This window comes from Ostrea edulis, chromosome 3, assembly GCF_947568905.1.
Source record: "Ostrea edulis chromosome 3, xbOstEdul1.1, whole genome shotgun sequence".
NCBI lineage: Eukaryota > Metazoa > Mollusca > Bivalvia > Ostreida > Ostreidae > Ostrea > Ostrea edulis.
The window spans coordinates 33107077-33122650 of NC_079166.1; the positions used below are offsets into that span (position 1 = coordinate 33107077).

At 34.7% G+C, this 15574-nt stretch overlaps 1 protein-coding gene across 1 annotated transcript in view; it reads left to right on the forward strand.

The window, feature by feature from the left end:
- Positions 1–4953: 4953 nt before the first annotated feature.
- The window catches only part of LOC125674228 (exostosin-2-like), a 22120-nt gene continuing 11499 nt past the window's right edge, over positions 4954–15574 (forward strand). The window contains exons 1-7 of the mRNA XM_048911332.2: positions 4954–5697; positions 9590–9796; positions 10362–10551; positions 11111–11250; positions 12837–13062; positions 13744–13927; positions 15213–15282. Of these exons, the coding sequence (XP_048767289.2) occupies positions 5219–5697; positions 9590–9796; positions 10362–10551; positions 11111–11250; positions 12837–13062; positions 13744–13927; positions 15213–15282 (1496 nt within the window). The 5' untranslated portion in view covers positions 4954–5218. The remainder of the gene's footprint in view (positions 5698–9589; positions 9797–10361; positions 10552–11110; positions 11251–12836; positions 13063–13743; positions 13928–15212; positions 15283–15574) is intronic.

Below are 15574 nucleotides of genomic sequence, written 5' to 3' on the forward strand. Positions count from 1 at the left end.
TCTTTAATTATTTACAATGCTTTTGTATAAGGAATCAATGCGTGCATCAATTACAACTCTGTTCATTACAGCAGTGTGTTAATTACAGCAGTGTTTATGATGTGTAACTATATACTAGTATAAGATGGATCTTGACACAACGTTTTAATGGAAGATATACAGACAGACGATTTCAATAAATTCATATCCGATGTTTTTGCTTGTGTATATTGCATTTTTGTTATGATTCCAAGCGCTGTTCCAGGCAGTTTTTTCTGGTTGATCAATTGATGCAGTGTTGTTGTAGGATTGTATTTATTCGATGCTGTACTTGATCCAGTGTTGTTGTAGGATTGTCTTTATTCGATGCTGTACTTGATCCAGTGTTGTTGTAGGATTGTCTTTATTCGATGCTGTACTTTATCCAGTGCTGTTGTAGGATTGTCTTTATTCGATGCTGTACTTGATCCAGTGTTGTTGTAGGATTGTCTTTATTCGATGCTGTACTTGATCCAGTGTTGTTATATGATAATCTTTATTGGATGCTGTACTTGATCCAGTGTTGTTGTAGGATTGCCTTTATTCGATGCTGTACTTGATCCAGTGTTGTTGTAGGATTGTCTTTATTCGATGCTGTACTTGATCCAGTGTTGTTATATGATAATCTTTATTGGATGCTGTACTTGATCCAGTGTTGTTATATGATAATCTTTATTGGATGCTGTACTTGATCCAGTGTTGTTGTAGGATTGTCTTTATTGGATGCTGTACTTGATCCAGTGTTGTTGTAGGATTGTCTTTATTCGATGCTGTACTTGATCCAGTGTTGTTATATGATAATCTTTATTGGATGCTGTACTTGATCCAGTGTTGTTATATGATAATCTTTATTGGATGCTGTACTTGATCCAGTGTTGTTGTAGGATTGCCTTTATTCGATGCTGTACTTGATCCAGTGTTGTTGTAGGATTGTCTTTATTGGATGCTGTACTTGATCCAGTGTTGTTATATGATAATCTTTATTGGATGCTGTACTTGATCCAGTGTTGTTGTAGGATTGCCTTTATTCGATGCTGTACTTGATCCAGTGTTGTTGTAGGATTGTCTTTATTGGATGCTGTACTTGATCCAGTGTTGTTATATGATAATCTTTATTCGATGCTGTACTTGATCCAGTGTTGTTGTAGGATTGTCTTTATTCGATGCTGTACTTGATCCAGTGTTGTTATAAGATTGTCTTTATTGGATGCTGTACTTGATCCAGTGTTGTTGTAGGATTGTATTTATTCGATGCTGTACTTGATCCAGTGTTGTTATATGATAATCTTTATTGGATGCTGTACTTGATCCAGTGTTGTTGTAGGATTGCCTTTATTCGATGCTGTACTTGATCCAGTGTTGTTGTAGGATTGTCTTTATTGGATGCTGTACTTGATCCAGTGTTGTTATATGATAATCTTTATTGGATGCTGTACTTGATCCAGTGTTGTTATATGATAATCTTTATTGGATGCTGTACTTGATCCAGTGTTGTTATATGATAATCTTTATTGGATGCTGTACTTGATCCAGTGTTGTTGTAGGATTGTCTTTATTCGATGCTGTACTTGATCCAGTGTTGTTATACGATAATCTTTATTAGATGCTGTACTTGATCCAGTGTTGTTATAGAATTGCTTTTATTGGATGTTGTACGGGTTGTTTGAGGAGAAATGATCTGAAAACAAATTCTTGGCAAGCCAAAATAAGAAAAAAGTTCTTTTGCCAAAACTTCGAAATCCCGGGTAAGCTTTCGTTGTCCACTATATGCTACATGGGTTCATTTCATCAGTTCAAGCTTATATTTTTAGTTACCGTTCGATACTAATATCTAAAGGTTGGGAGGGGTGGGGTGGGGATGGGTGGGGGGTGGGGACAGTCAATATATCTTACTTTGCATGTGAAATTAACTAACATTGTAAAGTAACGAAATTTACATTATCAAAAAAAACAAAACAAAAACAACAAAAAAAGTGGGGGGGGGGGGGGGGGGGTGTCCTGATCCCTCTTTTTCTACGTGCCCGTTCAGTAATATTTTTTATGTATTCTTTCCTCGATCTTTTATTGCATATTTTGTGATTTTGTGTCCCTAAAAAGAGGGAGGGAGGTTGGGATCGTACCATATGACCAGAAGGGGGGGGGGGGGTATCCACCATTGGGCAGACTGGGCCCGGTTTCAGAAATAGTTTATTTCCAATTAAGGACCCACGGAGAGGCAGGAGAATTTACATAAATGCAGACAAATATAAACTCAAATAATTGAAAATACAAATTGAAGTATCTTTAAGTCTTTGAACTTATCATCAATTCAACAATTGCACGCTGTAACTGAATTAAGCACATCAAATCAATCATTACCCTCATCAATTGAATTCATGCGCGAATTGATCAATCTAAGCGCGCATTGATCAATTTAATTCTTTCGCGCATCAATTCACTTACTGCGCGCATCAATGTGGGGGAATTATTTCTCGCAAAATTTAATTCGGGGCTCGGTGTTTTAAAATTCATTTAAAGAGATTTAATAATATCATTAATTCAATTGGAAAGAATGATAATTCGATTAAATATTGTGCACGCGCTACAATTTACATGTAGTTGAAAAGAACAATAATTCATTGCGCGTATTCATTGAATTATCGCTCTCTTCAATCATTGATTTTTAGCGCGCACCAACCCAATTGTTGATATCATCAATTCATTCGAAGAGAGCAACAATTCAATTATTCAGCAGAATAATTAATGCTATTAATAAAACAACTTAATTCAGTTAAATAATGCACACAATAATTAAGAATTGAAGACATCTCGCTTAGGTACACTGTGTGCGTTCAAGAAGTCACTGAAAACACATTTTTTCCCCATCAAGTTTTCCAGGACTAGTTGTTTCAGTGCATTAAGATTATATCTTATCTGTTTTGACTGTGTGTCTTAGTTTTCGATTACAATTTTGTGATGTTTTATAAAAAAAAAAATTCTTATGTTTTAATGTATTATAACTGAGACATTATACGCTGTGTGCGCGCGTGTGTATTTCATTATTATTATTATTTTAATACGCCCTGAAACTGATGTTTATTCTTATCTAGCATATTTATGGTACATGTATCAAGAATGTGTTTTTATGTTTTATATGTACAATCAGGATAGGTACAACTACGGACTGTTTACATAATATGTGATAACGCCTTTTATATCATTGCTTTTTAATGTTTTATTTATTTTCTATGTATTATGTGTATAACATTCTGTTGTAAGGTATATATGCATTGTAAAGCACCATTGTGCGTACATGTATAGTGTATGAAAATGGTGCTATATAAATATGGTATTATTATTATTAAATTGTTGCGCACAACAAATGATTTGATGGTATCTTCTTGAAATAATAACCTCTACTCGGGGAAAAAAAATATTGCTTAAAATAGCAAAATTATGATTTTTTATATGTTGTCAAAAAGTGTTTTCCATATATGCCAAGTATTTTCAAATTTTTGTATTTCCAAGTTCTGATACGCAATACATTTTTCAACCTTGTATTTGTTGTATAGATAGAACAATAATTCCAAAAATCTTGGCAATTTGTTGGGGGTTTTTTTCTCAAAAAAATATATTGTTTTGTATATAGGATAAGAAAATTTACAATTCTGTTGCCTTTCGACAGTGGGAGTTCCCCTTAAAACCTATTCTTTTGGAAGTTGTTTGATAAATATACATGCTCAGATTGCTCCATAATATAGATACTTTTTCACAGCCAATGAAAACATGTTGAATTGTCTCAACTTCATCATTGCAAAAGGTACAGCAATCAAAAGACACAGCATTGGTTTTTTAAAGATACTAACTGACAGGCAGAATTCTATGAAGTATTTTATATTGTAACCATTGGATAGTAGAGCCCTTGGTAGTTTTAAAACATACAGTAAAAACTCCCTTAACACACATTTCCATTCCATAAGCTACCAGTTCTAAGTTCCACTTTGAAACAGAATTAGGTTTATCATGGTTTACACTTAACTGTTTGTAAACAGATTAAATAGTACATTTAGTTCGCAAAATCAAAGGTTTATGATATAATGGAATATAGGGTGTGAAAGATCTATTGATTAAACCTTTGTTTTCAAACAATTTCAGATGAGTTGATATTGCACTCAATACACTGTTATATTGTAATATACAAACTTGGATATCACTTTGGAATTAATAATTGCATTGTACAGAAGAGAATTGTCACCAGAATTTTCAAGTCTATTCCATTATTCATCGTTGGTTATCCGCGGGCGCTTCAAATCGGTTCTCTCCATCATGTGTGGACTCAAAGCTTCTAATCGGTTCTCTCTGACATCGTGTGTGGACTCAAAGTTTCTAATCGGTTCTCTCCATCATGTGTGGACTCAAAGCTTCTAATCGGTTCTCTCCATCATGTGTGGACTCAAAGCTTCTAATCGGTTCTCTCTGACATCATGTGTGGACTCAAAAACGTGGTTTGCGTCGATGGCCAATATTTAACAGCATGGAAATCTTCTGAATTTTATATAAAATTTGCTCTTTTCTTATGAACACCCTATATAAATTTACAAAACTTCAAATGCAATGTTTCCGGTCCTAAATTATTATTAATATTATCATTTGAAATACCGTTCTTATATTTGGAAGAATGGGGGTAAAAAATATCCCAACTGCCACATATACACGTATAGCAAAATTGATTTAAACTAGCCTATATATAAATGTAAATTGTTTTAAAGAAGGAGGAGGGGATGATTAACTTAGAATAGCAAAGCTGTCTTATATAATGCATCTTTTGCTTGCAAATATGTACTTGATGCAGAGAAATAAACACCAAGATTAGATATATATATTTTAGGTAGTAGAGCTAGGGCATCGCAGTTTTGAGCTGAACGCATTGACATTTTGAATTGCATCGGGATCGATATGCTTTAAAATATATTATCAATCTTGAAGATGTCGAAGGCAAAGGCAAAGGCCAGGGAAAAGATGTACTCTAATTCTACTCTAGTAGTATTGACAGAGGTTTTTTAAGATACAGCTTCGTCAATGAAATCATGATGATGACAAATGAAAGTACAAATAATATCCGTTTGAATATTGCTTTACGAGTGGTATGATTCCCAATCCTTTCTGAATTTCATTAGCTCCGTCTAGGTGCACCTACCCAGGAGTGGAATATACAGCAGCGATGGCCGTAAGACTTCGTTTGACACTAGTTTTCTTGATGCTGACTTTGTTTATTGGAATGTTGACGTTTTACATAGTTTTTAAATCTAATTCCGAAGAATCACAGGAACTACCCCACTCTTCCATACGATCTGCAGGGCGAGAAACGGTAAATATGCAGAACTTGGTTACGAAACCTACCCCCCAGGATTCCAAGTGTGCCTACCATACGTGTGTCAATGTATTTCATTGTGGTTATAATGACATGACTCGCATAAGTGTGTATGTTTATCCTCTTGTGCAGTACTCTGACGAAAATGGATATCTGTTATCTCCTGTTCTCTCTCGGGAGTTTTACGAAATTCTAGAGGCCATCTCGCAGAGTCCTTACCATACAGACAACCCAGAAATGGCGTGTTTGTATGTTCCCACGCTCGACACTCTCAATCAGAATAATGTCAGAACAAAAGAACTTGGAAAACTTTATACTTTGTTTAACTGGTGAGTACAACAACTAGGCCTAGCATTTTGCAGGGCTCTCGACTTCAACGCTGATATTTGGCTCAGTTTATGATTTGTACTTTGATATTACTTTTAGTAAGCTTTATCTGAAATGAATTAGGTATTTTTAGATCTGTTTGTATTGAAATGTCAAATGTTGAACCTTATTATTAGTGTTAAATCTAGGATCTAGAGAGGGCACACATATCATATGTTCAAAAGGGCACTTTTGTCGCGGTAAGACTATTTCGGGGCAATTTCATTTTATCATTTAGCCTCTTTAAAAGTTAATACCTGCTGCCTTGATTTTAAACTTTTCAATCAACCTTGTGAAATAAAGAAGAATTGTTTATATTAAGAAATATTCTTTAAAATCTTATGGAGAAAAAGGGCATGGTTCAGTTAAAAGGGGCATGGCGGCCCAGGGTTGGCAAAAAAGTGGTCAATATGAGTATTGACCGGTCCTGTGGTCAATACTGGTTAATACTGGTCGATTGAAAATTATTTGGTCATTATAGTCTGTGTTATTTATTTTAAATGTTTAAGTGACCATTATGGTAAATACTGTAATTCATAACATGCACTATCAGTTTATAATATACTTATAAGTCAAAATATTAAATAAATAATGTACAAATGACCCTGATGAATTGGGGAAGATGTAAGTTTCTGTTTAAATTCCTTAGTTTAACAAGAACTACCTATAAGTATTGTTTCATCAATCTTCATTTTAACTGTTGAATAAACATTGGGTTGGTGATGTTTTCACAACAATAACATGCACACAGATCATCCCTGGTCCCAGCCTATGCTTATCAACACCTGTCAACTCTGCTTCCTGTGCTCAGGTAATGTCCAGCTACCTTTTATTCTTAATTGGAGTCAACTCGTACCCTGACCGACTCGTACCCAATAGGTCAACTCGTACCTAAAAGGTAAAAGTCAACTTGTACCCAAGAATCTGGTTACGAGTTGACTCCTCTTCAATTGATGACAACTCATACCTAAGCGATATGTCACTTATATGCGCATACTAGATATATTGCATTATGGGCAGATTCTTGGGTACGAGTTGACTTTTGCCTTTTGGGTAGGAGTTGACCTATGGGGTACGAGTTGACCTCGATACGAGTCGGTCAGGGTATGAGTTGACTAGAAATCTCTTAATCTGTCCAGGTACATGTATTAACAGGTCTGTCTCCAATTGTCAAGCTATTCTATAGGACTTTGCCCCTCTGGTAGGTACTGAAGATATTTTGGTCAATTTCAGCAAACCAAATATATTAAACTTGTGAAATTACATTTGATTATCTAAAGAAAAATATTAATCAACAATTGATCCATATAATGAAAAGACTTAATTTATTTTTATCTTTGCAAGAAATGTATAAAAGTAGGAAATTGAACAGTTTAAATCACAATTGACCAGTATTGACCACTGGTTAAAACCGGAGGTGGTTTTAACCGCCCAACCCTGCGATGGCGCCTGCCAAAAAGGGCATGGCACGGTGCCATGCTAGTTTGCTTTAGATTTAACATTAATTATATACAACAGCATACAGGCAATAATAATGAATAAGATCTGTTCATTCTGTTGTGGAAATTTGTCTGCACATGTCAGGGTTTGTGTGTTATTAGCACAACAGATGTAGAAGAAAAATATAAAACCAAAACAGAACCAACATGTATCTGTTTATTGTTTACAGTTGCACTTATATACTGGTACATGCAAATAGTATGGAAATAGCACATGCTCTTCCTATATTATAGAGTCATGCCTTAGCATGACGATTTCGATAAAATAAACCGCCACAGTGGCCTAGGGGTTAGAGCGTTCGCCCCACATGCAGGAGGCCGGGGTTCGAATCCCGGCCGCGACAGACCTAAGTTGTTAAAACAGGTAGTGCCAGTTCCATCGCCAAACGCTCGGCATCAGATGGGAATGTCACAGGTCCTCAGAGATGACCTTAAAAATGGATTCCCCATGTCGCAGTAGGTGTGGCACGCTAAAGAACCCTCGCTGCTCAATGGCCGTAAGTGCCGAGCAAAGGCCTAAATTTTAAGCCCTTCACCGATCTTGGTGACGTCTCCATATGAGTGAAAAATTCTCGAGAGACGTTAAACAAGATACAATCAATCACTCTATAAAATAAAAAAAAGATCATTGTAATATCTAATTTCTTAGAGATATTTGTTAAAAACCTTCATTTTTCTCTGATCATAAAACTGCAGCAATAGAAATCAACATCTTGTCGAGTTCCAAATTCCTTCCATTCCTGATCTGTTGATTGGCTCATGGTCAACAGCCTATGAACTGTTAACTATTATCAAACTATTAACTGATTGCCCTATTTGCACTGACCACACTTGTCACATGATCTATGCCGGCATTGTTGTGCATTTCTGCAAAGTTTGCATTTGTTAAGTACTTAAGTCTAGTGTTAAATCTAGGATCTAGAGAGGACACACATATCATATATATGTTCAAAAGGGCACTTTTTGTCGTGACAAGATAGTTTCGGGGCACTTTCATTGTATCATACCATGATAGTAATAGAACAATCATTTAAGGTAGTACTCTACATCGTCATAATGGCTGACTTCCTTTAAAAACATGGATGAAAAAATCGATATCAGCAATATTAGACTTTTCCTTTTCCATTTCAATACCTAGTCGAATAGCTCAGTAGGTTAGAATACCGACTGATGAACTGTAGGTCGCAGGTTCAAGTCCAGCAGGGGTTTTAAATTTTTTTCAGATTACCTTCTACTAAAACTGTATTTTTTGACAAAATAAAGTAAATTAAAACATTTTCAACTTCAAAATATTGTTGTACATATCCTCCACTTTTCATCTACATCAAATTTCTCTGGTGTAGCATACCTCCTTAACCTCTTTTAAAGTTAATACCTGCTGCCTTGATTTTAAACTTTTCAGACAACCTTGTGAAATAAAGAACAATTGTTTATCATGTTTATATCAACAAGTATTTTTAAAAAGGGCAATGCACCAGCCAAAAAGGGCATGGCGCGGCATCATGCTAGTTTGCTTTAGATTTAACACTATTAAGTATCACAATTTCATATCCAATGAAGTTGACATTTGTTAAGTATCACAATTTCATATCCAATGATTGAAGTTTTCATTTGTTAAGTATCACAATTTCATATCCAATGAAGAGTATTGTGTCTTAAAATTCTGACATTTTCATGAATATTTTAGCAGGGAAATTCATTTTATTTAATAAAAGAACATATGATGCTAAAACAGCATCATTTTTTTTTTTTTTTTTTTTTTTTTTTTACATAATCAGTTACATTTTAACATGAAGCATGAAGAAAAGTATTTATAAAAAACTATATATATATATATATATACACACACTGTACATATAAAAGAACAGTTTTAGACTAGGTCCCTGGATATGTTGGGCAATAGTTGTAGTGTTTGACCCTCAAACAAGTCTGTTGCCCTCAGGCAACTAGTCCTTCTTGGGTCAAACAAAACAGCAGTGGTCCTCCGGCCCAGTCACTGACTGTATACTGTGATTTCAGTAGTCGGATTGGTATAGTTACATAAATTTTGTTTAATACATGTAGTATGGTATTGTGCTGTCATTGCAAATTATTGTTAAATTAAGTTTTCAATAGCAAAATCAAGTTTGAATGTAAATATTTGTAGTTAATTCAGGCTTGTCAATGTCTGTAGGATTTTGTCATGCTGAGTTTTTGTACATTCACAGTATCTTCAGAGGCACAGAATGATTTGATATCAGATTTCTGGAATTTACATTGAAAAACTATTAGGATTGGTCGTGTAATCATGAATAAATTGGGCTTTGATATGTATGTTGAGGAAAAAAATACTAATTTTCAATGGATTTGATTAAAGGTGGAATGATGGAGCAAATCACCTGATTTTCAACATGTTGCCAGGCGAGTTGCCAAATTACAAAACAATACTGGAGGCTGATACAGGCAAGGCTGTCATCGCTGGGGGAGGTTTCTCGACGTGGAGTTACAGAAGAGGCTTCGATGTGTCCATTCCAGTGTTTAACCCCAACTTACAGAATGTAAACTTCAAACATAAATCCAATCTGTGAGTAAATATAAACTGGTGTCTGCAAGGTGGTAATAATCTAAATACAGTAATGAATGAATGAAAGAGAATATTGTATTTAATACTTGGTGTATGTATTGGGGTGTTTTCAGCCTTGTTTACAGCAGATATATGTACATACAGTAAAACATGGTTATAGTAAACCTCCATTGCCAGAGGAAAAACAGTTCATTATAACCAAACTTTGCTATAACCAATAAGTTTTGTTATTTTACTTTTATAGGGGAATAAATATTACTTTGCAATAAGCATGAATTTGTTATAAACATGTTCATTATAAGCATGTTTGACTGTATTTGCTGTCTTGAATTATGATGAGGCAAACTGAATTTTGTTTGTACAAGACGAAGGGATTCCATTTTCTTGATACTCAAATATCTCATTATGCATACATAGAGAGCCATTGTCAAGTAACACGTTTGTGAAATATCATATTGTCCGATAACATTTGTTTGTAAAATATCATATCATTTTGATTCTAGTATGTTCAATATTAAAAGTCATGTTGACTCATTTGAAAATAAAGTCTTTTTGCACACTTTAGAGAAACGAGAAAGTGGCTGCTGATCTCTGCCCAGGTCGGCCTCCACAGCGAGTACAAAGATGTCATGTTTGAGGTTGCAGCCTCGGAGAAGAGGTTCCTCATCATGGACAAGTGTGGTGACGAGAAGAAGTGGGATTTTACGAGGCGGTGCCAGGGATTAGTGGAGTACAAGTATCCAGACATACTACAAGTATGTGGAGGAGGGGCTCAAAAATCATTTACAGTAAAACACTCTTATAGGAAAGTCCTGGAGAAGAACAATTTTGATTTATTATACACAAACGCATTATATCCAACAAGTTCATGAAGTTTACTCTGGGTATACTGAAATTCTGATCTGATCTTAGTGATCTCTGAATTCAAAGTTCAATATAGCCAATGTTGAACCATATAGATATTGACTGATGATTTACTCTTTACTTCAGTATAACAGATTGTTCAATTTAAGCAACTTCAGTATAAGTGTAGTAGACTGTAATGTGTTTTAAAACCACAGGAAATGAAAATCCCTTTGATGTAGGTGTAAATTTATTATATCTACTTAATTAACCAACAAGTATTCATTTATTACACGTCTTTCATCCATAGTGGCACATGTACTTTAAAACTGATGAAGATATTAATGTTTCAGTGATAAATTATTTTCATATGATGGAAGATAAACATCAGAATGAGAATTTTATCGCATTCGTAATGGTGCTCTTCTGACCCTATATTTCTCTTGAATTGGCTGTTTAACTCTGTTTCAGGAGAGTAAGTTTTGTATGGTGCTGAGGAGTGCTCGACTTGGACACACGGCTCTGGGTGATGCCCTCATGACGGGCTGTGTTCCTGTCATCGTAGCGGATGGATATATCTTGCCATTTTCTGAAGTCCTAGACTGGAAAAGGTTTGTTTTTGATGACAGCATTGATTTTGTAAATTTTTTGTCATGGGTTATTGTGTATCTCCCTGACTTATTGAAATCTGATTTTGTATAATTTTAAACTCTCCCTCTTCCGAAATACAATCATGTACCTGTTCAAGAATCCCTTCGTGGTGATATCACATCAGAGCCAACGAGAAGCATTAATATATTAAGTTGTAGAACTTATAATTTTTAATTGTCCTGAAATAGATAAAGTTTAAATAAACTGTAAATCAAAATTAAATCAAACCTTTTCATATTATGATTTTGATAAATGCTTAGTTTTAAAATCAACCAAAGAAGAACGAAACATAAAAAGGGACAAATATTTCGCACTACACAACATATATTACTGTAAACCAACCTTTTTATTCACATATGAGAAATTTTCGAGAGATTCGTATGAACCTCATCATCATGAATATTTCTCGCCGTGAACCAGTTCTTTCATGTCTTTTGTATGTTTAAGATTATCTTGGTCGTGAAAATTACTGGTAGTTGTGAACCAGTTCATCACTGCTAAATTGCAAAATGAAGTCATCACGAATAAAAGTTGGCTTACAGTATTTCATAAATAGATTACATATTTTTTCGAAGGACGGCACAGTGCCACAGTTACAGATTATTTCGAATAAGTTGAAATTCAGGGGACCAAACTGAATTGTTCAGTATATCCAAAGTTCGATATAGCTAATGTTGATAAATAAATAATATAAACAATGATAATGGAGATTTATTTTTACTTCAGTATAACAGATAGTTCAGTATGAGTGACTTCAATATAACAGATATTTCAGTATGAGTGACTTCAATATAACAGATATTTCAGTATGAGTGACTTCAATATAACAGATATTTCAGTATGAGCGAATTCAATATAACAGATAGTTCAATATAAGTGACTTCAATATAACAGATATTTCAGTATGAGCGACTTCAATATAACAGATAGTTCAATATAAGTGACTTTAATATAACAGATAGTTCAGTATAAGTGACTTCAATATAACAGATATTTCAATATTCATGAGTGACTTCAATATAACAGATAGTTCAGTATTTAAGTGACTTTAATATAACAGATAGTTCAGTATAAGTGACTTCAATATAACAGATTGTTCAGTATTCATGAGTGACTTCAATATAACAGATAGTTCAGTATGTGCGACTTCAATATAACAGATAATTCAATATAAGTGACTTCAATATAACAGATAGTTCAGTATGTGCGACTTCAATATAACAGATAGTTCAGTATGAGCGACTTCAGTATAACAGTTATTTCAGTATGAGTGACTTCAGTATAACAGATATTTCAGTATGAGTGACTTCAATATAACAGATATTTCAGTATGAGTGACTTCAATATAACAGATAGTTCAGTATGAGTGACTTCAATATAACAGATAGTTCAATATGAGTGACTTCAATATAACAGATATTTCAGTATGAGTGACTTCAGTATAACAGATAGTTCAATATAAGTGACTTCAATATAACAGATAGTTCAGTATGAGTGACTTCAGTATAAGTGGAATAGACTGTACATTGTGAAGTCTACATTTCAGGGCGGCGGTGGTGATTAGAGAGGATGACTTGAAGGATGTGGTGGAAGTGTTGAAGTCTTACAGCATGGAGAGAATCTACCAGATGAGGAGACAGGCCAGGTTCTTCTGGGAAAACTACTTCCACTCAATCAAAGGCATTACCATGACAACCCTACAGATCCTCAATGACAGGATGTTTCCTTGTGTAGCGAAAACATACGAAGAATGGAATGAGATTCCAAACCCAGTAAGTGAACTAAGATTTTTATTTAGCAGTTAAATTGTAGACCTGACCTGGAGGTCATAAAACTTTTTAAAGTACGTTTTATACTTAAACTCAAACTCCGTGCTCTAAATCGTACTCATACTCAAAAGTGAAGGATATAAAACTTTCACGAAATCATTCTCGTACTCAAATGGAGTACATGCTCATGATTTTTCGAGTATCCTTGGAGTTTGTTCAGATTTGTACTCAAAACAAACATGGCTGAGTTTGAGTATGAGTACAGTAAAAGTTTTATAACCTCTAGGCCTGGTTTTGAGGCCATAAAACTTAATCAAGCTCACTTTTGATCTCGGTCCCACTTTCTCCCAATATATTCCTTCAGAATCTATAAAAGTAAGACTTGGATGAGAAATAAATAAAGATTGTCATGTCTAAGATTTATGGCTCCAGAGCCAGGTAATTTCTATGATGCGTAGTAGTTGATTTTTCCATTCTTTCCTCTGAATGGAGTAATGAAGCCCAGTCTGTTTATTTTTAATTGTTCACAAACTATCTTTTAAAAGATCAAAGAAACAAATTTGGCAAAGGAGAACTGTTATGAACAGAAATATATTACAGCCACACAACATATATTGTTGCTGTCTTCAGCTACAGGAAAATATCTATGAAAATAAATTGTCTGAAAGTTATCATTGTTTTCAGAAAGCCGTCTGGAATCCCATGTTTCTGCCTCTGATCCCGCCCAGCTCCCAGGGATTCACTGCGGTCATATTGACCTACAATCGTCCCGATTCCCTGTTCAAGGTCATTTCTCAACTTTCTTTAGTCCAGAGTCTTGCCAAGATTGTGGTCATCTGGAATAACCAGGCCAAGCAACCACCTCCAAGTAAGTCAAGCAAATCAGAATTATAAATAAGTGGTGGCTGACTTGATTGGTTTGGCAAAGACTTAAAACATGATTATGATAAGTTCCAGTTGTATAAAATATGCAATACAGTGAATCTTCTCCAAACTGGAGAAAACCTCAGAAAACCGGTTCTCCCTGAATATCGGCCGATTTTCAAAGTCCCGGCAGAAATCTTAACATTTCCTTACAAAGAAAGTCTTACAAAACCGGCCACCCCTGAAAACCGGACATCGACCACTTTTTAAAGTACATTTGTTAACAAACATGTGTAATTTACCCTTAACATACCAGCCACTTTTTGGAGACAAGAAAATTTTGGCCCAAGGGTGATCAAGATCGTCCAGGCTTGCAAATTGACTGACCAACTGGCCAGGTGGGAAATTATCATCTGGAGGTGTGAAAAACACAAGTGGACTCTTTAATTTCTATTGTTTACCTGTGCTGTCAAATGTGTTAATTGACACTTAGCTAATCCAAGTGACCCTTCCAAATTCTGTCCAAAATGTAAAAAACAGTATTGAATGAATACAGTATCAAACACCATATCGTTGCACCATTCTATCGTATGGATATAAGCGGTAGTTAATAAAGAAAACAAATCGATGACTGTTAATGATAATTATTAAAAGATAACTTAATTTTCTTGGTTTCCATAGACTTAAAATTCCTAAGAAATATTCAAATAACAATTTCTTATTTACTACTGTACTTTTCAAAAACGTCAAAACAAATTTGTTAATGATATAAGCGATGCATGTATTTACAGAGTTTTTATAGGTAAGAGGAATTCCAATATGCCTCTGTGTTTTCTTTTTGTATCGGAATCCTGTTGTAGATTTTCAGTTTAAAATTAGATGATTTCAGTGAGAATATTTCTTATTAATTACACATGTATAATTACATGTACCTGTAGGTACAAGTGGACTAATTTGATCTTCGCCGATAATTGATCATAGATCACCGGAAGAAAGGGAACAGTACCTACTTTGTGAATAATGAAATAAAATGTCTCTAAATGCTAAATTCTTGGTTAACTGGCCACCCCTCCAAACCGGCCGTTTTTTTTTTCTTGGTCAGAGAGGCGGCCGGTTTAGAGAAGTTTCACTGTATATGTAAATATAAATATAGAAATGATTTTTAATAAAAAACTACAATTATAACAAAACATTTAATAGTTACTTAAGTTTTACTTAATCCTGATAAGTGTAAACATGTCACCTCTTTATTGTCTGTTAGTATTTCTGAATGAGGAATGTATTTGCAGTGACAGCTTGGCCATTGATTTCCAAACCTTTGAAAATTATCCAGACACAGAAAAACAAACTCAGCAACAGGTAGGTTTAACAACAGAGTGTGTTCCACAGAAACAAACACAGCAACAGGTAGGCTTAACAACAGAGTGTGTTCCACAGAAACAAACACAGCAACAGGTAGGTTTAACAACAGAGTATGTTCCACAGAAACAAACACAGCAACAGGTAGGCTTAACAACAGAGTGTGTTCCACAGAAACAAACACAGCAACAGGTAGGTTTAACAACAGAGTGTTCCACAGAAACAAACACAGCAACAGGTAGGTTTAACAATAGAGTGTGTTTTACAGAAACAAACACAGCAACAGGTAGGT